Here is a 25,832-nt window from a genome sequence, read left to right on the forward strand (position 1 = left end):
CATGTCTCTCCAATGAGAGTGTGTTCAGCTGGTGTTGAAGTGAGAAAGGGTCCCACTGAAATAACTTTCAGAGGCTCCTGGGGTATATGGTAGTCGCAGCCTTTGGCTCCCTCCATATGTGACCGCTTCAGCGCTAGCTTCACGATCGAGTCCCGAGGTGACCGTGGCAGAGCAGCTCACCCTGTGTGACTATAGTTCATCCCGGTCTGCTGCCAAACCCTCTTCAACAGAGGGGCCATGTACAAAGGGCGTGTTTTAACGGGGGCCTGGGCGACCCCCGACTACACGGGCATTCGTGCCTCGAGTTGTTAGACATTGCGACCGTTGCGCAAGCTTCCCCTGCATGTCACAAACTCACCCGTCACCTCCTCCTTGGAGTCAGACGCTTCTGAGGGCGCCTTGTTCCACTCCTCCCGCTTACTCAATCGTGCCGCCATCGAGCCTCACGACAGTTATAGCCAGGGCAAGTGGAGACTCCATCCCCTGGGTCCGGCTGGGTCATGACCATTCCGGGGCCGCTCAGTTGCCCCCCCGGTTTTATTTTTCCGCCAGTGATTGGGTAAACCGAGTGGACTACCCTTGGACAAACACTGGGACTCAGCTGCCCCAGGGGCCCGCAGAAATGCGTTTAACCCCAGTGAGCCTTCTAAAAGTGACGGCGACTCATGGTCGCCTTGCGCCTGCAAGTCAGTGAAATCATCACTCTTCATGTTGAGCAGAATTGCTCCTGAAACTCAGTGAAGTTCATCGCACTCAGGTGTTGAGCAGCAATGCTCCTGGTGCTCAGTGAAGTTCCTCGCACTCAAGTGTTGAGCAGAAATGCTCCTGAAGCTCAGTGAACTTGTCACACTCAAGTGCTGAGCAGAAATGCTCCTGTCGTTCAGTGAAATTCTTCGCACTCAAGTGTTGAGCAGAAATGCTCCTGAAACTCAGTGAGTTTATCACACTCAGGTGTTGAGCAGGAATGCTCCTGAAGTTCAGTGAACTTGTCACACTCAAGTGCTGAGCAGAAATGCTCCTGTCGCTCAGTGAGGTTCTTCGTACTCAAGTGTTGAGCAGAAATGCTCCTGAAGCTCGGTGAGTTTATCACACTCAGGTGTTGAGCAGGAATGCTCCTGAAGCTCAGTGAACTTGTCACACCCAAGTGCTGAGCAGAAAATGCTCCTGAAGCCCAGTGATCTTCACATGTTGTGTTGAGCAATGCTCCTGTCTTTTGCGCCCGTCGCTTGCACCTACGTGCCAAGTCAGGAGAGGAACAGGTCTTCATAGTTGCCCCTTATTGGCCCAATGACTTCCTGACTTCCCCTGAATTCCGGGCGGTCTTACATCTGAAAGCGGAGGTTCAGGTGGCTATCACAGGGACATGTGATAGTTACCATCACTTCTGCGAGCACCCCCTAGAAATGGGTAGCGTGCTTACGCCTTTAGGAGTGGAACCTAGTCGTTGAGTGCGTCTTCTCTCCAGAGGAGATCCTGAAAGCTTTCGATCACTTCAGTGCTCTTTTTCTTGCAAAATGGGTTGGAGTAGGCTGTTTTCCTTCACCCTCAAAATGATGTTGCCTCGGTGTTTAAACGACGCTCATCGTGTTGCAGAAGTGTGCAGAAGCACGTTCTGATCGTCAGGTTCCTGAGGAGCAAGGTCTTGTAAATCCTTGCGTCCCTCTTTATCCTCTTGGGCCTTGTCCCTGGTGCGACTGCACTGCAGAGACCGCCCCTGAGCCACTGCAGGCAGTGAGTTAAAAATTCTGTTATATCAGTTCTCCTGCTCGCGTGGTCTCTACTAGAGGGTAGGGACTTGCTCGCTTTCGGTCAACGTATCGTGCCTGGAGTCTGGGCCGGCTAACTCTCACAAGCTGAGACCCCGGCTCGGATTGTGCCCAAGGTTCCTACCTCTCCCGTAATAGGAGCAGGTGGTGAGCCTGCAAGCGCTGCCCTGGAGGAGGCAGATCCAGCCCTGGCTTCTCTGTCCGCTCATTTGGACGTGTACAGAATGCAAGCCATAGACCTCAGACCAGCTCTACAAATATCTGTTGGAACTCAGCAGAGAGGGAAGGCTGTTTCCATGCGAAGTTGCACTTAGTGCTTGCCTTCATTTCGGTAAAAATCCGAGATGCAGCATGTCCACTTAGGTGTTGAGCTCCTCTATGATGAGTGTAAAGTGCTCCGCCTGGGTGTTGACGATATGCTTTGCTAAACAGATTCTAGAGTTGGGGGCTGGACGACACCTAGTTGAACCGCTGCTTCCCGTGGACTCCTTTCTCATGAAGCTAGTTTCACCGTGAGCCCGGTTCAAGTGTCGGCTTGCTGCGCCATTCCCCTCCTTTGGACTGGATATGTGCGCCTTTCTACTCCAGTTGAGTTCCCTTAAAATTGAACCCTGTTGAGTTCCTCCACACCCCTCCGACGTCGGACGTGCGGAACGTCTGGAGTTAGGCCTACCACTCGTAAGCAGTGTGGAAACTGTGTTAGGCTGGGTCCATATGTTGCGGTCCCTACGGCGACCCCATATGTGTATTCTTCCACGATACGGCTCCCTGCGGCGAGCCCGTGTCTTCCCTCGGCAGAGTCTCTCTGCCGTCACTGTCCGGTGTGTCTCCCCCCGTCTTAGGCTGGAGCCACCCCAGTGACATTCCATATGTTAGACTGCCCGATTTCTGCCCATTTTATATGTGTATTCTCCATGTTACCTCCCTCTGGGTTGGAAGTGGCTTCCGCAGCGTCCCTTCCTTCCAATGTCGGGGAACGCTTTCCCAGTGGTCCTGTAGGAACAGCAGTGACTTCCCTGGCCTAAGCCCTGTCCTTCCCCGCCTTAAGTTTGCGGGGTCATCAGGAGTCTTTGGTTTAGGCACTGGAAGGTGGCAGCGTTAGTGGCGTTTTCAAGGGTTATCCCCATTCAGTCGACCGTCAACTACGTCTGACGTTATCGACTGAAAGGGAACGTCCTGGTTGCGTATGCAACCCACCGTTCCCTGAAGGAGGGAACGGAGGACGTAGTCCCCTTGCCACTACCGCTGGACCACCGCTGACCCCGGGTTACTCTCGGCTCCTCAGCGAAAAGCAACTAGTGCGTGCATCCACTTCCGTATTTATACCCGCGCCGCGGGGGCGGAGTGTGTGATGCGAATCACGCACGCCAATTACATTGGCTCGTTCAATAGTACTCGAAGAGGATAGGCTCTCTAGCGAGATCCCCATTCAGTCAACCGTCGACTACGTCCTCCGTTCCCTCCTTCAGGGAACGGTGGGTTGCATACGCAACCAGGACGTTCTACTAGGCTGAGGCTACCATTCTTCCACTTATCCCCAACGTGACGTCATCACCGAATTGCATTAAAAAAAAACGTTAATACCAAAAACGTAAAAAACTGGTCTTTAAGACCACTTTTGAGACATTTTAAAAATGATATACATATCTTGAGTGATTTATACCCATTAATCGACAGTGGTGGTTAACCTGCAACATGGCCTTTAAGAGTCGAATAATGAAAATGTCATAATTATGGAATAAAAAAACAGACGCTTTTATTCTATTTTCTCATAAATATCTAGACCCCCAAAAACATGTCTCTTACATTGTTTTTGGTAAACAAAAAAAAACAAAAAACAGCACATCTGTGGTAATATGAGATTTAATTGGTGTGCACATTTGTATACAATGCTTTGAATGCATTTGTCTCATCATCATCATAACCAACCCCTTCATTATAGTTGCTGTATAGGCCTACATTGAAAGGTTATTTTGAATAGTATCTGGGATTCATTGGGTTTACATGGTGGAGAAATAACAATGGCAGCCTCTTGGGGGCAGCATATGAAACATATCACACACTGTAGTCCTGTGTTGCGTCCCATGATGTGAAGTGCTGAGTTATGTTTGAGCTTATAAAACTCAATATAAACTCATTTAACATTTTTTACTCATTTAGCTGACGCTTTTATCCAAAGCGACTTACAATTGCTCTATTTCAGAGTTTGCACACCTCTCGAGCAACTAGGGGTTAAGTGTCTTGCTCAGGGATTGCACAGTGGATTCGAACCCGGGTCTCTCACACCAAAGGCATGTGTCTTATTCACTGCACCATCACCACCCATCAGATACTGACATGAGATAACTCATCAGATAACTCATCAGATACTGACATCAGATAAAACCCGTGCAAACAAAAAATCCAACTGAATGTATCTGTGTATTTCAGAAACAGGGTGATGATTATAGGCATCAAAAGCATTTGTTTCCACATACTAAAACAATATGCTTTGAGACACACCAATACATACAATACAGAAGAATATTTAGAGAAATGTAAACCTGGTAGTCATGACAAAAGAGGACAATAACATCAACACTGAATAACATTTAAATAACAAAACTAATCTTTGTGTACTTTTTTTGCCTTTCTTATATCAGTGTTATTTATAATTTATTTATTATTAAATATGTATGTCTGTCATTTAATGTTAGCAATGCTTTGGCAATTTGTAAAGTTTTTTTTTTGTTTTTTTTTTTTTACCATTACAATAATTCACTTGAATCTTGAATCTACTAACGTTATAATAATGTAAAATAATAGACAGCAAAACAAATGTACAATGAATGAATTCACAAAGTTCAACCGAAATAAAACAAGCAACACGCAACTGAACCTCTCTCTCTCTCTCTCTCTCTCTCTCTCTCTCTCTCTCTCTCTCTCTCTCTCTCTCTCTCTCTCTCTCTCTCTCTCTCTCTCTCTCTCTCTCTCTCTATCTCTCTTTCTCTCTCTCTCTATCCTTCTCTCTCTCTCTCTCTCTCTCTCTCTCTCTCTCTCTCTCTCTCTCTCTCTCTCTCTCTCTCCAGAATGAGGATGTACAATAAACAAAAAATGCAAAACATGCCCAATCACACACTCATCAACAATCCTGAGTTTCTCCTCCCATCAGTCTCTTCCTCCTCCCATCAGTCTCTTCCTCCTCCCATCAGTCTCTTCCTCCTCCCATCAGTCTCTTCCTCCTCCTCCTCCCATCAGTCTCTTCCTCCTCCTCCTCCCATCAGTCTCTTCCTCCTCCCATCAGTCTCTTTCTCCTCCCATCAGTCTCCTCCTCCTCCCATCAGTCTCTTTCTCCTCCCATCAGTCTCTTCCTCCTCCCATCAGTCTCTTCCTCCTCCCATCCGTCTCTTTCTCCTCCCATCCGTCTCTTTCTTCTCCCATCAGTCTCTTCCTCCTCCCATCCGTCTCTTTCTCCTCCCATCAGTCTCTTCCTCCTCCCATCAGTCTCTTCCTCCTCCCATCAGTCTCTTTCTCCTCCCATCAGTCTCTTCCTCCTCCCATCAGTCTCTTCCTCCTTCCATCACTCTCTCTCTCCTCCCATCAGTCTCTTCCTCCTCCCATCAGTCTCTTCCTCCTCCCATCAGTCTCTTTCTCCTCCCATCAGTCTCTTCCTCCTCCCATCAGTCTCCTCCTCCTCCCATCAGTCTCTTTCTCCTCCCATCAGTCTCTTCCTCCTCCTCCTCCCATCAGTCTCTTCCTCCTCCTCCTCCCATCAGTCTCTTCCTCCTCCCATCAGTCTCTTTCTCCTCCCATCAGTCTCTCTCTCTCTCTCTCTCTCTCTCTCTCTCTCTCTCTCTCTCTCTCTCTCTCTCCAGAATGAGGATGTACAATAAACAAAAAATGCAAAACATGCCCAATCACACACTCATCAACAATCCTGAGTTTCTCCTCCCATCAGTCTCTTCCTCCTCCCATCAGTCTCTTCCTCCTCCCATCAGTCTCTTCCTCCTCCCATCAGTCTCTTCCTCCTCCTCCTCCCATCAGTCTCTTCCTCCTCCTCCTCCCATCAGTCTCTTCCTCCTCCCATCAGTCTCTTTCTCCTCCCATCAGTCTCCTCCTCCTCCCATCAGTCTCTTTCTCCTCCCATCAGTCTCTTCCTCCTCCCATCAGTCTCTTCCTCCTCCCATCCGTCTCTTCCTCCTCCCATCCGTCTCTTTCTCCTCCCATCAGTCTCTTCCTCCTCCCATCAGTCTCTTCCTCCTCCCATCAGTCTCTTTCTCCTCCCATCAGTCTCTTCCTCCTCCCATCAGTCTCTTCCTCCTTCCATCACTCTCTCTCTCCTCCCATCAGTCTCTTCCTCCTCCCATCAGTCTCTTCCTCCTCCCATCAGTCTCCTCCTCCTCCCATCAGTCTCTTTCTCCTCCCATCAGTCTCTTTCTCCTCCCATCAGTCTCTTTCTCCTCCCATCAGTCTCTTTCTCCTCCCATCAGTCTCTTCCTCCTCCCATCAGTCTCTTCCTCCTCCCATCCGTCTCTTTCTCCTCCCATCCGTCTCTTTCTCCTCCCATCAGTCTCTTTCTCCTCCCATCAGTCTCTTCCTCCTCCCATCAGTCTCCTCCTCCTCCCATCAGTCTCTTTCTCCTCCCATCAGTCTCTTCCTCCTCCCATCAGTCTCCTCCTCCTCCCATCAGTCTCTTTCTCCTCCCATCAGTCTCTTTCTCCTCCCATCAGTCTCTTTCTCCTCCCATCAGTCTCTTTCTCCTCCCATCAGTCTCTTCCTCCTCCCATCAGTCTCTTCCTCCTCCCATCCGTCTCTTTCTCCTCCCATCCGTCTCTTTCTTCTCCCATCAGTCTCTTCCTCCTCCCATCCGTCTCTTTCTCCTCCCATCAGTCTCTTCCTCCTCCCATCAGTCTCTTCCTCCTCCCATCAGTCTCTTTCTCCTCCCATCAGTCTCTTCCTCCTCCCATCAGTCTCTTCCTCCTTCCATCACTCTCTCTCTCCTCCCATCAGTCTCTTCCTCCTCCCATCAGTCTCTTCCTCCTCCCATCAGTCTCTTTCTCCTCCCATCAGTCTCTTTCTCCTCCCATCAGTCTCTTTCTCCTCCCTTCAGTCTCTTCCTCCTCCCATCAGTCTCTTCCTCCTCCCATCCGTCTCTTTCTCCTCCCATCAGTCTCTTCCTCCTCACATCAGTCTCTTCCTCCTCCCATCCGTCTCTTTCTCCTCCCATCAGTCTCTTCTCCTCCCATCAGTCTCTTCCTCCTCCCATCCGTCTTTCTCCTCCCATCCGTCTCTTTCTCCTCCCATCAGTCTCTTCCTCCTCCCATCAGTCTCTTCCTCCTCCCATCAGTCTCTTCCTCCTCCCATCAGTCTCTTTCTCCTCCCATCAGTCTCTTCCTCCTCCCATCAGTCTCTTCCTCCTCCCATCAGTCTCTTTCTCCTCCCATCAGTCTCTTCCTCCTCCCATCAGATCATCAGAGAATATCAGTCTCAGTCTCTCAGCTCTTCTTCAGTCTGTCAGGATGAAAACAGGAGAGAGAAACTGTGAGGAAGATCTTTCTGGACTGAGATCAAATATGAAAAAGAAACAATAGTTTGTTGTAGAAGATTAATTTGTTAATTCATTTTTGAAAAACGTTTTTAAAAGCCGGACTGTATTTCTTTGTTAATATCAATTCTCTCTCTTTCATTTTTCTCTGTAGGTCAGAATAAAGGATGTTGCTGGAAATTCTGCGATCTTGTCCTGCTGTTACAGAGATAATAAACTAAAGTCAAGATATAACAGTATATTAAAGACTCAGTGACAGCAGGAATATATAAGACATCATTCAGAGAAATGTTTCAGTTGAGGATCAGGATCCAGAACACAGTGTTTTCTCAGAGGAGTTTAAGAAAGAAGCTTCACTCAGATTCTCATGTAAGTCTGAGAACATTTACTCATTTACTGCTGTTCATTTCACTTACTGGATCAAACACACATCAGACAGAAGAACGAGAATAACATCCTGCTGAAAACACCAGCTTATTTTTATTAGTATACGTCAAACTTGATTATTTTTCAGTAGCACACTATATTGTACACAATATTTGGTAAATTTTGGTAAAAAAACTGCAAATGTTTCTTAACATCATATTATATGTAATTTAATTGTGAAATAAATGTATGGTTTTGGCAAGTAAAAACTATGAATTACCAGATGAAATAATTCTTAGCAGTAATGTACATTGGTGTGTTTTGTGTGATATATGATGTAATTTAGTTCATGTTTATTGCATGATTTTAGTGTTGTGTGTTACCCTGATAGTGTTTTGTATTTGTGTTTGACCTCGTGAACCATCTGTATGAGTATTAATCATGTTTTATTAATAGGCCATTTGCATTGTGCCTCCTGTATTATTATGGTGGTAATTGGTACATTTTAAAGTAAAGGCAAATTTTGAAAGTTAAAGCATATTAACTTTATATCACTTAATGAAATATAAGGTTGGCATACTGTAAAACTGGAACATTGTAACTGTATTTTTTACTGTGAATTTCTGTTAACCACAGCTGCCATTTTTACTGTAAATTTAACAAGATATGTTTTTTACAGACTAGTCTAACTGAAAATGATAAAATGATAAAATGCTTTTAAAATAAAATAAATGATAAAGATAAAATAAAAAGCTTTTGTCATATATTGTATTGATGAATAAAAGTACATATGACAGATGATTAGAGTCAATGACTAAGATCAGAAACATTATGATATTAATAATGGTGAAAATTCAGCAGAAGATTAGGATTCTTGATTATAGCCTACCAAAGTAAATTTAAGATGAACGAGTATCTGCGCATGTCTGATCCGTTCACGTGATTTCTGTTGACGTCACTTACGTCTGATGTCATACAGAACGCTTGGCGTATGGAAGCTGAAGAGTTACGATAATTTTTGTTTGAAAAAGTAGTATTTTACCCTAATAAAAAAAAATGCAATAAAGTCAAATAAAACATGTATTGATAATATTAGGGCGTCATGATGATCAGGTATGTTTGTTGAATGCAGAATGAAACGCTGTTTGAACACACGTGTCGTACATACCTGAACAATGAAGTGTGAAGTGTCAAAGCCTCGTGTGCTTTGATTGTCAAATGTTTTCTTTAAACTAGAATTGAAAAGGAACCATTTTTTGTTAAAACATTAAATATCAATTGGTTAATTAATGATTATAAAGTTTGTATGCATCGTTTATCTGCTGTAACTATTATTTTGATCAAGTGGTTAGCAGTTAGCATTAGTGTTTGTACCGTCTATTCAAGTTGAACCAAAGGAAGTTAAATAAACTTGTTTTTCTGTTTCTGCAGTTGTGGTTTCATCTGTGTGTTTGCGGTGCTGATAAACAAAGGTAAGCAACTAAACAAACTACATTTGAAAGATAAATAAATGCCTCTGACTGTTAAAGAACATTTACAATTACCGTTTCTGTAACACTCTATAATAACTACATTAATCATTAGTTAAGCATTAGTAAATAGTTAATTCATCATTTATAAAGCATTAATAGACATTAATAAGCAGTTTATAAATACAGCTAAAAATGCTTTGTCTTTGATTTATAAGCATATCTATAATGTATTTAATAATTGTATTTTCAAGAATTATTTTAATAATTGTATTTTTTAACTTAATTTATAAATTATAAATTGATCATTAATAAAGTATTACATTATTTTCAAACCAGTTATTTAGGAGTTGTCAGTGGTCCGTAAGATCATTTAGAAAGTGTAAGTAAATGATTAATAAACTATTTAAATGTACATTTATAGCCTACATCTTATTATTTAGACATATAATAGTTACTTAATGTGTTAATAAATGCTTTATTAACCTGTAATTCATGATTCATTCAGTTATAAAACATCTAGTAGTTGTCAGTTAACTATTTTTCTGAGCTCATCTAAAGTGAGGACTATTTATGCTTCATAAATCTTATACAAAGGAGATTTATATTTTGCACTACAGTTCTCTAATGTTTTAAAGTTAGAACTAAGGTAGTTTTGACACTGTGGAATATTTTATTGTTATTGTTTTATATAAAATTATTTGTCGTATTTTGGCACTCGTGTAATCCAGTGTTGGCACTGATAAATTATTATTCAGCAATGTTTAAACTTTTCAGAAATCTATTTTTTATATCAGATTGCAGAGGCTTAGGGTGTATTCACACCAGGAAAGTCCGATAGTTCACTTGCTTTGGTCCGGACCAAATAAAAAATGTTTTTTTTTTTTTTGGTACGGTTCGCTTTCACACTGCTCTTTTTTCAAGTGAACCAAAATTTGTAAACAAAACCACACGTGTGTCGTGCCGACGCGGTGTCATTGGTTGTTGCGTTAAATCTTACCCAGATACAATAGTGCTATTTTCTGATTGGCTAACAACGAGGAGACGCGCTTGATTCCTGCCGGTTCCACAGTGAGAGCGGCGCGGCCAGAGTTTTGGGCGCTGGGGCATATTAAATATATTACAAATAGTTTTTCAGCGTGAGAAATACAATGTGTGGTGGGAGAGCGTGACAAAAGACCGAAATGAGTGACTGTCACGCTCAATGCGTGACACTTGAGAGCCCTGTCACTCCATTCATTCATTCCATTCCAATGATGCACACACGACGCGCAGAAAGACGTGCAACAGTATCGTGTGGCCAGACAGCGCGCCGGAATGGAATGTAGTAGGCTACAACAGATCACTTTCCCATAACGCAACTCCGACTACGGAAGCCTGTTAACTCAAAGGCGCAGTGCTTTCTTGCAATTGGGTCGGTTCATGTTCACACCGTAAACGAACCGTACCAGAGTTCGTTTGGAACCGTACCGAGACCACCTCTTCAGCTGGGTCTCGGTTCGGTTGTTTGGTCCGCACCCGAGTTCGATTGCTGTATTCACACCTGCCCAAAAGGTCCGCACCAGGGGGGTAAACGAACTAAAGTTCGATTCAATCGAACCGAACAAGGCAGGTGTGAATACACCCTTAGTTTCATTTTATTGCACAGTTATGTTTTCTGGAGGTGGACAGGAATTATTATTTTATATGACATAGAAGAGATTTATTTTTCAATTGATATCAAGTTACCATGTACAGTTAATTTTTTTTTGCATCTTGAAGTAAATATTTCTATGGTCTGTATCACTCTGTTGTGTGTTGTTTATGTTTTTCTGTTTAGAAGATAACTGAGCCTTTTAATCTCCTCTGTGAAAGCTTTATGAGGCATAAATACTCCTCACTTGATGAGCTCTCAAAAATAGTTAACTGACAACTTTTAAATGTTTTATAACTACCTGAATTTATTATAAATTACAGTACATACATCTTAATAAAGCATTTATTAACGCACTAAATATTACTATATGTTTAAATAATAAGATGTATAAATGTAAATTTAAATAGTTTATTAATCATTTACTTACACTTTCTAAATGATCTTATGAACCACTGACAACTCCAAATAACTGGTTTGTAAATAATGTAATACATAATTTAGAAATAAAAAACTGATCATTAATAAAGTATGAAAATACTATTATTAAACACATTATATATTTATAAACTGCTTATTAATGCCTATGCTTTATAAATAATGAATTAACTAATTAAAGGTATTGTAGGTAGAAATCCCCAAAAATACTTTTTTCCAATTTTTTTCAAACTGTCTTTATATATCAATGCATAATTAAAATGTAAGTACTCTGGAAAATAAATTATAAAAATCGAGTGTCTGTAGTTCTCTCAGGACTGTAATAAACACAGCTCATTATTCCATTCGGGAAGAAAGAAATGATTGGCTGGGGCGACTGTCACTCTCCCTCGCTACCATGGATACCACCTCTGCTGATACAGGAGGAGCCCAAATGCGCGCACCCGTTTGAAAAGGAACGGAAGCTAGTAATAACAAACAATTATGGCAGAGAAAGAACAGTCAAAATTCTCAGTAACGTTACCTGCATATAGAGGCAGCGAAGTCAGACAAGTTAAAAAAAGGAAGACAGTATTTGAAAAGGCTATGAACAAAAAGTCTTTGGATAAATAAAGAAATCATAAGAGAGTCGGCGTGGCTTTCCAGCGTCGGCTACTACTGAGTGATCTCAAGGGGCTGAAAAGTGACTCCATGATGGCTTTATTTCTGCTGGACAGGTAATCTTGCTGTTTTCATTTTGATGGCATTTATTTTTTCATGAAGCATGTATCACTAGCACACCTAACTACCTAATATTAGCTACCTAACGTTACGTAGCATAACTAACGGTACTGGCTTAGCTATGACAGTGTAACTTTGGTGTCGACTAGTATAACGTTACTGTTAGTGAGCCAGGGTTGAGACGATAAATAAGCAATAGGCCTATCTGCAGTCGAAAGCTGTTTTATTTAATTTCGCCGAATCTAACTTTAGGTTAAAAAGTTTAGGGGATCTATTTTTATACCTAGCTTTACCCTCTGCCTAAACTGTGTTCCTATTTTCACAGTGAACTCTACCTACTCCGTTTTTTCACGTTTGGTTTGTTGTTATATGCTCTACATATGTTTACATATGTCTTTATGTTGTATCTGTATGTGCTATACAATATATGTTGTGTGTGTGTGTTATATAATCTTGGGTCTGCAATGCAGTTGTGAGAAGGTGTTTGAGTGTATGTAATTCAGTTTATCTGTAAACAATCTTATGTTATGAATCTTACAAATTCACCTTCATCACAGTGTAACTGATAGTAACGGCAAACGTGTATCAATGAAGCTATTTATAGCTTTGCCTTATATTGAGTTTGATTCCGTTATGAGCTAGTAAAATATTTTAAACTTTACAAGTATCGTTATGCGAGCTGGATAGTGAGTACTAACAGCCATGTTAATTGTTTATATTCATACTGATAAAGTTAGTTATTTTATTACTTGTGATTCTGACATGATGTCACTACATCTGGTAAAGCTGGTAAACACGTCCGACTCTTCCAGCTGAGCGAATGGCCGGGATCGCGCGTTCATTTGTTTTGGGGGCGTGGCTTTGGAAGGAGCCGAGTAGGGAGGGAGTGGGAGTTAATGGAATAATAAGCTGTGTTTATTGTAGTCCTAAGAGGACTACAGACACTCGATTTTTATAATTGCTTTTCCAGAGTACTTACATTTTAATTATGCATTGATATATAAAGACAGTTTAAACAAATTTTGACAAAAAGTATTTTTGTGGATTTCTACCTACAATACCTTTAACTAATGATTCATAGCATGCAGTTATTATAAAGTGTAACCAAAGTTTCTGTTATTTCAGTGTGTCTGCAGGAAACAGTAGAGGCTGTTATTGGCGGTTCTGTTCTCCTGCCGTGTTCTTCAACTGAAGAAGATCTTAAACCTCAAGACACTGATGTGCATTGGAGACACAATGGCAGCAAGATTGTGTATGATATAGTCAAGGGTGAAGATTCACTAGAGTTACAGGACCCTCGTTACAAGAACAGAGCCGAAACTTTCCCACAGGAGTGTGAGAAAGGAAACTACTCCATCAAACTCACAGATCTCACTTACACTGACGCTGGAGAATACACCTGTTACAACACACACTCATCAGAACATCAGACTGTACAGCTGATCATCAATGGTGTGTGAAAATAGTGGATTAGGGCATGAAGTTTTTAATTTAATTAAATTAGTTTGCTTTAAAATCTAAATAATGCAAGAAGTTGATCCTTTATTTGAAGTTCATTAGTGATGTTTGAATCTGAATGCTTCTGTATATACATTATAGATGGATCTGTTATCTTTATCACTGTGATGTAAAACTTCCTGTTATACTTTCTTTGTTGCAGAATCAACAGCAGAAAAAGGAACCGTATCAAAACAAGAAAACCAAGGTGAAACAAAACCGGACAGTGTGGAAACATCATCGCCTTGGCTCTGGGTTTGCATTGCATCTGTAATTATAGTTACAGTTACAGTTATAGTTATAGTTATAGTTATAGTTATAGTTATAGTTATAGTTAGAATTAGAGTTAGAGTTATAGGTTGTCAAACAGTCGTAGGACATACAAATACGACGTGGGTTTAGACGCTCATAAGCTTGAACACATGAATCAGTAATAACTGATAATAATGATAAAGCATTTGGTACGTGACACAACTGTAAAGCTGTAACAGAAGCATCCATCCTTCCATCCTTCCCTCGCTCGTGAACAAGACCCTTGAAGATACTTGAACTCCTTCACTTGAGGCAGGAACTCTCCACCAACCTGAAGTGAGCAAGCCACCCTTTTCCGACTGAGAACCATGGCCTCAGATTTGGAGGTGCTGATTCTCATCCCATCCCACACTTGGCTGCAAACCGTCCCAGTGAACGCTGAAGGTCCGATGGGGCCAACACGACAACATCCTCCGCAAAAATCAGAGACAAAATGATATGGTCCCCAAACCTGACACCCTCAAATACCTGACTGCGCAGAGAAATTCTGTCCATAAAAATTATGAACAGAACCGGTGACAAAGGGCAGTCCTGACGGAGTCCAACATGCACCGGGAACAAGTCTGACTTATTGCCGGCAATGGGAGCCAAGCTCCTGCTCCAGTCGTACAGGGACCGGACAGCACTTAGCAAAGGGCCCCGGACCCCATACTGCCAGAGCACCCTCCACAGGACACTGTGAGAGACACAGTTGAATGTCTTCTCCAAATACACAAAGCACATGTGGATTGGTTGGAATGTTTGTATAACATTTATTCAATAAATCAAATCATTGTACACTTTTTTGCCTGTTCTGTCTCAATATGTTATCATACTTTTTTATTTTTTTATATTTGCATAAACATGTCTCAGTTTCTCTGTAGATAAGAATGAGGATGTAACTGGTAATAATAAACAAAACCAAGACATGACTGTATATTCACACTCACACACACACACACACATCTAGTCTGACAACAATCCTGAATCTGTGAATCATTCCTCCCGTGATCAGAGAATACAGTCTCTTTTACAGTCTGTCAGGATGAAAACAAGAGAGAGGAACTATGAGGAAGATCTTGAGCTCATTTGAAAGGCAAATTCATGAAAAGGTCAGGCTGTATTTCCCTGTTGTTTGAAAATTCTCTCTCGTTTATAGTTCTCTGTGGGTTACGATCAGGATGTCACTGGAAGTTCAGCGATCTTGTCCTGCTGTTACAGTGAAAATAAATCATCACCATAAATAAACTGTATGTGAGGAGGGAGACTTTGTACTCAATCCTGAGTGAGACAGGAAGCCAGTGGAGTGATTTAAAGATGTGGGAGATATGGTCGTATTTGTGCACTCTCTTCAGGATCCTAGCAGCGCTGTTCTTTATTAAGACTCAACGGCAGCAGGAATATAAGACATCATTCAGAGAAATGTTTTAAGAGAAACATGTGGAACAGCAAAGACTGCTTCTGCTGTTTATGACGTCCAGAATATCCTTCACTATTCAAAACTGTCCTAACTAGTTCAACATGTTAAACACCAACTAGTGACCCAGATCTCACTATAGTTAAAATATCTTATAAACAGGCCAGATCATGTTTCTGTTTAAATCTAATGATCACTATTATCACTGACAAAACATGATATAATTTATCAACTAGGACATCTTACCCCGTCTGTGTGGGAATTAAACTTTGATTGTCATTATTACAGTGTCATGATCTAATGCTCGAGTTACAGGAACATGTTTGTTCTGTTTCTGCAGTCGCGGCTTCTTCTTTTGTTTGGACAGTTTCTGTTGTTTCAGTGTGTCTTCAGGAAACAGAGGCTGTTATTGGTGGTTCTGTTGTTCTGCTGTGTTATTACACTGAACATCATCTTAAACATCAAGATACTGATGTGAATTGGAGACTCAATAATGACCAATAATGTGTATAGTATAATTAAGGATAAATATTCAGTGTCAGGACCCAGAGTACAAGAACAGCTGAAACTCCCTGATGAGTTTCTGAGAGAAATATCTTCTCACACAAACTCAACAACCTGATGCAGGAAAATACACTTGCTTCATCACAAACCCTTATTCTAAACAAGAGACTGTACAGCCGATCATCAGTGGTGTGTAAAACTAGTTGATACATATATGATTTTAATCTTAAAAAGTTGTGTTAAATCTAAATACAATAAGTGTTTGACCAATTGATGCTCCAGCCTGAATGCTGCTGTATGTAAATTATAGGAAAATTATAGGAAACAGGAAACAAATCCACTAAAAAGCTAGCAGAAGATACGGGAGAAGCAGACAGTGTTAATATAACAGCCTTTAATATTTGCATTGCATCAGCTGTATTATCCACAGTGCTTATGGTTTATTTCATATTTCTCTTGAGAAGAAAATAATTGACTCATTCTGTTCTGTCTTAGTGCTATACATGACAAACAGGAATAGGCTTTTTCTGATTATTTTTAGATTTTATCTTTATTGTTAAATAAAGCTTTCATTTGTTAATTTATTCAGTTCTCTCTGGTGCAAAACACATTGTTTTGTTCTATTATATACTGTACTTGCCAAATGCATTGCATTGTTTTTATTGTGTAACACAATATGATCTTCAAACACTCAACAAGGAACATGTTTCTGCTGTATCTGAAGGAATTGAGTTTGTCAATAAGTTTCCATCTTTACCACAAGTGTTCTTTGTCACACTGCGTTTGCCAGTATCAAATGTATGTTGTTAGTTCTGCATATCATTTACCTAACATGTTTGTTAATTCCTGATATCACGTCAATAAAAAAAATGTATTTTTATGCACAGTGTGCAAAATATTAAACAGATAAAAACTGCTACACATCTCTGAACACTAATACTGGAAGATCATTTTATATATTTATAATTTTTTATTTCTTAAGATTAAAACTGGCTAAAAGCTTGATGTTTATTAAAAAAAAAAATTCCTTACTGCACATCAAATTAATTTTATGGTCTCAAATCCCATTATATCTTTTTCATGTCTTACTGTACATCACTGATCCTAGGCTACTTCTTCCTTGTGTCCTGAATATTGCAGAATTTTCACACATAACTTTTCATGCACAATGATAACTGCTTAATCAGAAGAGGAACAGAGTGAACTGAGCAAATGATCATCATGTCCAGTGACATGGTGTTGGGCCCTTTACATTAACTGAGGCTCTTTGAGGGCCCAATGAGGCTCTTGGTGTGTCTCAACTGAACGTCTCGGTTACGTATGTAACCCTCGTTCCCTGAGTAGGGAACGGAGACGTAACGTCAGATGACGACGAATGGGGGTTACGCCTAGAAAGCCAATCATCTTCGTGTATTACAAAACGAGCCAATGGCGATGAAATTCCATGGGTCTGCGGAATTTGCATAGTGTATCTCCGCCCCACCGCGTGGGTATAAAAGGAGGACGCCGGCAACATGCAGGTATGTCTTCGCTGAGGAGCCGAGACTGAACTGGGGGGCCGGGGGGCTTCATATGGAGGAACGCTGGAGTGACCAGCACGAGGGGTGGCAACTTTCAACTCCAGGAGTGGCAAAGTGACTTGCCAAGGGAAAGACACATGCTCAAGGAGGCTTACAGTGGGAATACACATGTGGGGGTTACTCAGGGGAGGAACCATGCAGACGGAGGCACCTAGCCGACGCACAGGCAATAGACACTGGCACCAGCGTCAACAGTGCTGGAGGAACTCAGGGCTTCAGAGAGGAAGGCTCACCTGAGGAATATATCGCACGTATCCAGTCCGTGGAGTGGAAGGGCGAGCAAGCAAAGACACCTGAGCGGGTCCAGTACTAGCTAACTTAAGCGAGTACACGAGAGGACACAGGCTCCACTCGGAGATTATAAAATCTGGCGAATGTGTTGGGTGTCGCCCAGCCTGCAGCTCTACAGATGTCTGCCAGCGAGGCGCCATGCGCTAGAGCACAAGAGGAAGCCACAGTCCGGGTGGAGTGGGCTGTCACACCAAGGGGGCACGGTCGGCCTTGCTGTTGGTAAGCCAAAGCAATGGCGTCCACTATCCAGTGGGACAACCTCTGCTTTGAGAGAGCCTTTCCCTTCAGTCTCCCACCATAACAGACAAAGAGCTGGTCTGAGGTTCTGAAACACTGCGTCCTGTCTACGTAGGCACGGAGAGCGCGTACTGGACAGAGCAGTGCCAAGGCTGGGTCTGCCTCCTCCAGGGGCAGCGCTTGCAGGTTGACCACCTGGTCCCGGAAGGGAGTGGTGGGAACCTTGGGCACATATCCAGGCCGGGGTCTCAGGATCACGTGAGAGTGACCGGGCCCGAATTCCAGGCATGCTTCGTCAACGGAGAATGCGTGCAGGTCCCCTACCCTCTTGATGGAGGCCAATGCAACCAGGAGGGCTGTCTTTATAGATAGGAACTTAAGCTCAACTGATTGCAGAGGCTCAAAGGGAGGCCTCTGTGAGGCATTTAACACCACAGAGAGGTCCCAAGAGGGAAAGAGAGGAGGGCGAGGAGGATTCAGTCTCCTCGCTCCTCTCAGGAACCTGACGATCAGGTCGTGCTTCCCCAGAGACTTACCTTCAACTGCTTCGTGATATGCGGCGATGGCGGCCACATACACCTTCAGGGTGGAGGGAGACAGCCTTCGCTCCAGCCCATCTTGCAGGAAGGAAAGCACGACAGTGATCGGGCATCTCCTGGGGTCTTCTCGGCGAGAAGAGCACCAGTTGACGAAGAGGTTCCACTTCAACGCATAGACATGTCTCGTGGACGATGCTCTAGCGGAAGTGATGGTAGCCGCCACCGCTGGTGGCAGGGTACTCAAACCTGCCTCGTCCCGTCCAGGAGCCACACGTGGAGCCTCCAAAGATCGGGTCGAGGGTGCCAGAGGGTGCCCCGTCTCTGAGAAAGGAGATCCTTCCTCAGAGGAATTGGCCAAGGAGGTGCTGTCGCGAGGAGTATCAGCTCGGAGAACCAGGTCCGGGTGGGCCAGTACGGCGCAACCAGAATGACCTGCTCCTCGTCCTCCTTGATCTTGCACAAGGTCCGTGCAAGAAGGCTCACTGGGGGAAACGCATATTTGCGTATGCCCCACGGCCAGCTGTGCGCCAGTGCATCCGTGCCGAGGGTGCCCTCGGACAGGGAGTAATACAGGGCGCAATGGGATGAGTCGTGGGAGGCAAACAGGTCTATCTGTGCGTCCCCGAACTGATCCCAGATCAGCTGGACCGACTGGGGATGGAGTCGCCATTCGCCGGGAAGCGGCCAAAACCGTGACAGCTCGTCGGCTGCAAAGTTCCGATCTCCCGGAATGTAGATAGCAAGAAGGGACCTCAGGTGCTTCTGACTCCATAAGAGGAGGTGGCGTGCGAGTTGCGACATACGGCGGGAGCGTAGACCACCCTGACGGTTGATGTACGCTACTGTCGTGGTATTGTCTGAACCGACTAGTACGTGTTGACCCTTGAGCAACGTGCGAAAACGGTGCAGAGCAAGGCGTACTGCCAGCAACTCGAGGCAATTGACATGCAGAAGACGCTGGGGTCCTGTCCAGGAGCCCGCGGCAGCATGTCCGGTGCACATGGCGCCCCAGCCCGTGGAAGAGGCATCTGTGGATACAACAACATGCCTGGAAACACGTTCTAGGGGAACACCGGCCCGTAGAAAACTGAGGTTCCTCCACGGGGTGAAGGTCTGACGGCATGTCGCAGTTACTGGAACTCGGAGCGTGCCATGATGCCATGCCCACCTCGGGACTCGATCTCGAAGCCACAGCTGAAGCGGTCTCATGTGAAGCAATCCGAGCGGCGTTGCCGCGGCTGCAGATGCCATATGCCCCAGGAGCCTCTGAAACAATTTCAGTGGGACCGCACTCTTGCCATCGAACTGTCGAAGACAAGTCAGCAGTGAGTATGCGCGCTTGCTCGTAAGCTGCGCGGACATAGCGACCGAGTCGATCTCCATACCGAGAAAAGAGATCCTCTGCACGGGGAAGAGTTTGCTCTTCTCCCAGTTGACCCGAAGGCCCAGACAGGCTAGGTGCCGGAGCACTAAGTTTCTGTGTTCGCAAACCTGATCTCGAGAGTGAGCCAGTATTAGCCAGTCGTCGAGGTAATTCAGGATGCGAACCCCGTGTTGGCGTAGGGGAACAAGGGCTGCGTCGACGACTTTCGTACAGACGCGAGGAGACAGAGCCAACCCGAATGGGAGAACCGCGTACTGGTATGCCTGCCCCTCGAAAGCAAACCGGAGAGCGGTCTGTGTCGAGGTAAAATGGAGACATGAAAGTAGGCGTCCTTCAGGTCTGTCGCTGCAAACCAATCCTGTGGCCGCACGCATTCGAAAATGCGTTTGGCCGTGAGCATCTTGAACAGCAGCCTGTGAAGGGAGCGATTCAAGACGCGCAGATCCAGGATCGGCCGTAACCCACCGGTCTTCTTGGGGACAAGGAAGTACGGGCTGTAAAACCCTGACTTCATCTCGGCTGGAGGGACAGTCTCGATTGCACCCTTCGCCAGCAGGGTAGCAACCTCCGCTCTCATGATAGGGGCATTGCCACCGACCATAGTGAAGCGAACTCCCCCAAAGCGGGGAGGAGACCGTGCGAACTGAATCGCATAGCTGAGCCTGATAGTTCGGGCGACCCAACGGGACAGGCTGGGAAGCTCTAACCAAGCTGCCAGAAACTGAACCAGCGGGGTCATGCGAACCACAGGCGTCCCCCCGGAGGGGCAGCGAAGCTGAGTGACCGGCCCAGGCGAGGGTGGCATAGCGGCCCGGTACGGGGGCACGGTCATGCTCCGTGTCCTGACAGAGGAGACCAGGGAAGGACCAGCGTTCTGCTGGGGGTCTGCTCTGCCAGGGGTCTGTCGACAAAGGGAGATGAGAGTGGTGAGGTCCGGGGACGGCACACACTGTCATCCGCACCCTCTGGGACAGAGGGGGACGGGAGTGGCGAGACCCGGGGGCGGCGCACACTGCGGTCCGAGAACTCTGTGACAGAGAGGGATGAGAGCGGCGAGGCCCGGAGGCGTTGCACACTGTCAACCGGCTCTGTGTGCTCAGTGATAGGTGTATCGGTTCTTTCTTTGACCATAATAAGGTACTGCCCACCCGTGGGTGAGCAGAGGGAGAACAAAAGATTGGCCTGCAACCACCTCCTGGGAAAAAAACGACACCCTCACTGAGCAGCCCGTCTCAGGAGCGCCGCTTAGCCTGGCGTTTAGCGGGGCGCGGGCTGGAGAGGGCTGAGGCGCCTTCCTGCGGCCTCCTCCATGACACGGCCCGGGTGAAGGCTGCTGCAGGGGCCGTAAGGGAGGGGAGGGAGCCACAGGAGGGCGCCCTCGGCGGCGAGCAGGCTGGGGCGTCTGTACTGCTGCTGCTGCCTCCACCCAGCCGTCAGGGCAGAATATGTTTGATCGCCTCAGGCTGCTTCTGTGCGGTTGAGAACTGCTGGGCAAAGTCCTCAACCGCTCTGCCGAAGAGGCCGGCCTGGGATAGGGGGGCGTCGAGCAGACGAGTGCGCTCGGCGTCCCGCATATCAGCCAGGTTCAGCCAAAGGTGACGCTCCTGGACCACAGAGGTGGCCATCACCTGACCCAGGGAGCGTGAGGCCACTTTCGTCGCTCGGAGAGCGAGGTCAGTGGCGGCACGCAGCTCATCAAACAGCCCTGGGTCAGTCCCCGCCTCGTGCATATCTCTGAGCAGCTGGGCCTGGTAAACCTGCAAGGTGCTCATCGCTTGCAGAGTGGCGGCCTCCTGTCCTGCAGCTCTGTGAGATCTCGCCACGAGGTCAGACGAAAATCTACAGGCCTTGGACGGGTGCTTAGGAGTACCACGAGATGAAGCACTCTGAGGACACAGTTCCATGGCAACAGAGCGTTCAACCGGGGGAATCCCAGTGTACCCATTGGCGACCGCCCCATCGAGGGGGGGAAAGGCGGAGAAAGCTGACGAACGTATACGGGAGGTCAAAGGAGCCTTCCATGACTTTGCCAGCTCCTCATGCACTTCCGGGAAGAATGGTATTGGGGTTGGCTGTGGCCGTGAGGCGGCAGCCGCACCCAAAAACCAATCATCCAACCGCGAGCGCTCAGGGCAGGGTGGAGGGGTCCACTCAAGCCCGATGCTCGCGGCAGCCCGGGAGAGCATGGCCGTCATCTCGGGATCTGATACGGACAACGCTGGAACTCCAGAAGGAGGCAACACAGCCGCATCGTCACTTCCCGATGACTCGTGCCCGCCTTGTGATGCCGCGATCGACATCGAGTCCTCCTCCGGAGCGCCGAATGAAATACGCGGGGCATCAGTAGATGAACCCGGGAAATTCACCGCAGCACTCGCGGGTTGCAACACTGAAGAGGGGGGTGTGGTCCGAGGACGCATCGTCGGATTGTTCCACACCGTCACCGTCAAGTCACCCTGTCCACCAGCCGAAGTACCACCTTTCGTGGAGGGTGTAGATCGGGGTGTGGATGAGGGGACTCTCTCTCGAATGAGATCATTGAGTCTCGACCTTAGTGTTGGTTGGCCATGTTCCCACAGAAGGAACATGAGTCATCCACAAGCGCTGCTTTAGCGTGCTCAAAGCCCAGACACGCAAAGCAGGGATTGTGCCCATCAAAGGAAGACAGGAATCGACCGCACCCAGAAGAACACGGGCGAGACATCTTTAAAACGACGTGCCACGTGCAGCTCTTTTAGAGAGGAAAACTCGGCGATGCTGAGGCGACCAGGGAGAACACACAGACTGGCAGATCACTGCTCAGATCGCAGGCAATGTGAAACTCGCTGGGTACCGCCGTCACACAAACACCGGAGAGTTCGCTCATCTCGAAGAGAAGATGATGTCACTGAAACTCAGGATTTGGCTTGTGGAGTGAAGAGAAGCTCTTGGCTCCGAAGCGAAAACATACCTGCATGTTGCCGGCGTCCTCCTTTTATACCTACGCGGTGGGGCGGAGATACACTATGCAAATTCCGTAGACCCATGGCATTTCATCGCCATTGGCTCGTTTTGTAATACACGAAGATGATTGGCTTTCTAGGTGAAACCCCCATTCGTCGTCATCCGACGTAATTCGGAGTGACTACGAAAGGGAACTGATATTTCCTTCTGAAGCTTAAAACTATGTTATTTGGTACTAACACGCCTAAAACCTGTTCACAGTACTGTATATTTACATGAATCAAATTACTACTGATGTTACCTCATTTTTTGGGGTCAAAACTGACTGCATTCACCCAAGCAGCTTGTATATAATAGCCTATGTTATGCTGTCTCGGCAAATCGTGTGTACTGCCGTTCTTGACAATGTACCTCCGTAAAAGTGGGGATTTAGCACTTACTAGCACAAAGAACAAATATAGACACAGACACAGATCTCTGTACATAGAGATCGATTCAAGATTCAAACTCTCTTTGATACAAAAGCATTCCCTGTGTGAGTTCCTGTGTTTAATTGTGATCACATTATACGAATAGCCACACGATTTCAAATGTGACATTGATTTTATACAACAGTTCAACAAACAATAGGTATTAATATTAAGTGATGTTCATTTTAAACACAGTATTGTGCGTATTGTTGGCAACAAAACAATAGCTCCAACGAAAGCCACTGCAGTGTTTGTAAACGAATCTGCGGCTTTGAACAAATCGTTAGTCACTGATTCATTCATAATTACAGCCACTTGCTTCCTTACTGATGAATACAAGTGCTGGTCATATAATTAGAATACCATCAAAAATTTGATTTATTTCAGTAATTTCATTCAAAAAGTGAAACTTGGATATTATATTCATTCATTACACACAGACTGATATATTTCAAATATTTATTTAATTTAACTGTGATGATTAAAACTGAAAACTAATGAAAATCCCAAATTCAGTATCTCCGAAAATTAGAATATTACTTAAGAGCAATACAAAAAAAGGATTTTTAGAAATGTTGGCCAACTGAAAATTATGAACATGAAAAGTATGAGCATGTACAGCACTCAATACTTAGTTGGGGCTCCTTTTGCCTGAATTACTGCAGCAATGTGGCGTGGCATGGAGTCGATCAGTCTGTGGTACTGACAAAACTGACAAAAGGTCATTGCTAAAAAGGCTGGCTGTTCACAGAGCTCTGTGTCCAAGCACATTAATAGAGAGGCGAAGGGAAGGAAAATATGTGGTAGAAAAAAAGTGTACAAGCAATAGGGATAACCGCACCCTGGAGAGGATTGTGAAACAAAACCCATTCAAAAATGTGGGGGAGATTCACAATGAGTGGACTGCAGCTGGAGTCAGTGCTTCAAGAACCACCAGCACAGACGTATGCAAGACATGGGTTTCGGCTGTCGCATTGCTTGTGTCAAGCCACTCTTGAACAAGACACAGCGTCAGAAGTGTCTCGCCTTGGCTAAAGACAAAAAGGACTGGACACCTGCTGAGTGGTCCAAAGTTATGTTCTCTGATTAAAGTACATTTTGCATTTCCTTTGGAAATCAAGGTCCCAGAGTCTGGAGGGAGAGAGGAGAGGCACAGAATCCACATTGCTTGAAGTCCAGTGTAAAGTTTCCACAGTCAGTGATGGTTTGGGGTGCTATGTCATCTGCTGGTGTTGGTCCACTGTGTTTTCTGAGGTCCAAGGTCAACGCAGCCGTCTACCAGGAAGTTTTAGAGCACTTCATGCTTCCTGCTGCTGACCAACTTTATGGAGATGCAGATTTCATTTTCCAACAGGACTTGGCACCTGCACACAGTTTCATATTAATATCCAAGTTTCACTTTTTGAATGGAATTACTGAAATAAATCAACTTTTTGATGATATTCTAATTATATGACCAGCACCTGTAAATGCCTCAATGACTCACTCATAAAGACAGTGACTTATGAGTGACTTAATTTAACTATTTAATTTAATATTTAATTTAATATTTATAAGCGTCACTTCGTTTTTACAATCATTGCATATTTCTCCATTGAACTTTTTTTTAAAGCATTATTTATTTTATAAAGGTAAAAAATGCACTGGAAATATCGATTTAAGGGGGTAATTATTGTCCCTTACTGAAAAAGGTGTTTTTGCAGAGGGGGTATCAAAGCACAATACACATACAAAGGGCAGAAAGTATACAGAAGTCACTTACAAAGTTATGTTAAAGATACAAACAAAGAGGGATTTAAACAAACAAACAACATATAATAAGGTAGAATTTACAGACTGTGAGCTGAAGAGTAATATTTTGAGGTTTTTGAAGGAGAGAAGGGTGGATGCTTGACTGGTGTCTTGAGGAAGAGCCACAACGCTAAAAGACCTGATGGCTCCTATGGTTTGCAGACTATTGAAACTGACTGAATATGGGACAGCCCCATCTAAGGTATTTTTCACCTGCCACCACTGTTGTGCATACAATTTCTTTTTCATCTGTTGAAGTTTTTGGATATTTATTAGGGTTTTTATATTGGATGTTTTAATAAAACTAAATGCTTTCTCATAACCACAATACAAAAAAAGCCCATTAGGTTTACACATCCCTTACATTGTTTCTACTTACAAAAAACACACCACAAGGATTCTCTGAAAATAATGTTTGAATTCCAAAAAAATGTCTCATCATATCCAACCTACACTTTGTAGACACTGAATATACAGTCTATTTGAAGTTTTACTATGAAAAGTATCAGAGTTGTTCTCCTGCTTTAGATTGTGGAGAATTATCACTATCAGTCTATTGGAGGCAGAAGAGGAAATACGGAATATGTCTTTACAGAATATGATGTCTTGCTTTAGTGTGGCCATGTAGTCATCAACCTTAACCTGTATTTTGTAGTATTTTTTAATTATATATGGAAAATTATAAATGGAAAAGTTTTAATGGTCAAAACAAACCAAGCATGCAATAATTTAAAATTTCAGTAAAACTTTGTAGAGACATGAAAGTCAAACCTGTGGGTGTATCTCAGCACCAGAACATCATAAACACATGGATTTCTTCGTGTGTGTGTGTGTATGACAAACATGGTGCCCAGAGTTTCCACATCAACAACACTCCTTACTAGTCAATAAAACACATCAAATAATGGCATCAGGTTAAACCAGAAACAGTGTGATGACAATAGGAATCAAAAGCAGTTTGTCCATATACAT

General features: G+C 44.5%; 1 protein-coding gene and 1 long non-coding RNA gene across 2 annotated transcripts in view; both read left to right on the plus strand.

The window, feature by feature from the left end:
- LOC143736182 (uncharacterized) overlaps positions 1-9,128 on the plus strand; it is a 100,090-nt gene extending 90,962 nt beyond the window's left edge. Inside the window, exon 3 of the long non-coding RNA XR_013203380.1 lies at positions 9,088-9,128. This is a non-coding gene — a long non-coding RNA (uncharacterized LOC143736182). The remainder of the gene's footprint in view (positions 1-9,087) is intronic.
- Positions 1-25,832, plus strand: part of LOC143736164 (CD276 antigen homolog) — a 686,062-nt gene that overhangs the window by 570,867 nt on the left and 89,363 nt on the right. The window contains exons 5-6 of the mRNA XM_077226793.1: positions 13,577-13,683; positions 13,945-13,963. Coding sequence (XP_077082908.1) covers positions 13,577-13,683; positions 13,945-13,962 — 125 coding nt within the window. The 3' untranslated portion in view covers position 13,963. The remainder of the gene's footprint in view (positions 1-13,576; positions 13,684-13,944; positions 13,964-25,832) is intronic.

This window comes from Siphateles boraxobius, unplaced genomic scaffold (assembly GCF_051911475.1).
Source record: "Siphateles boraxobius isolate OS27281-9 unplaced genomic scaffold, OSU_SipBor_1 13, whole genome shotgun sequence".
Classification (NCBI taxonomy): domain Eukaryota; kingdom Metazoa; phylum Chordata; class Actinopteri; order Cypriniformes; family Leuciscidae; genus Siphateles; species Siphateles boraxobius.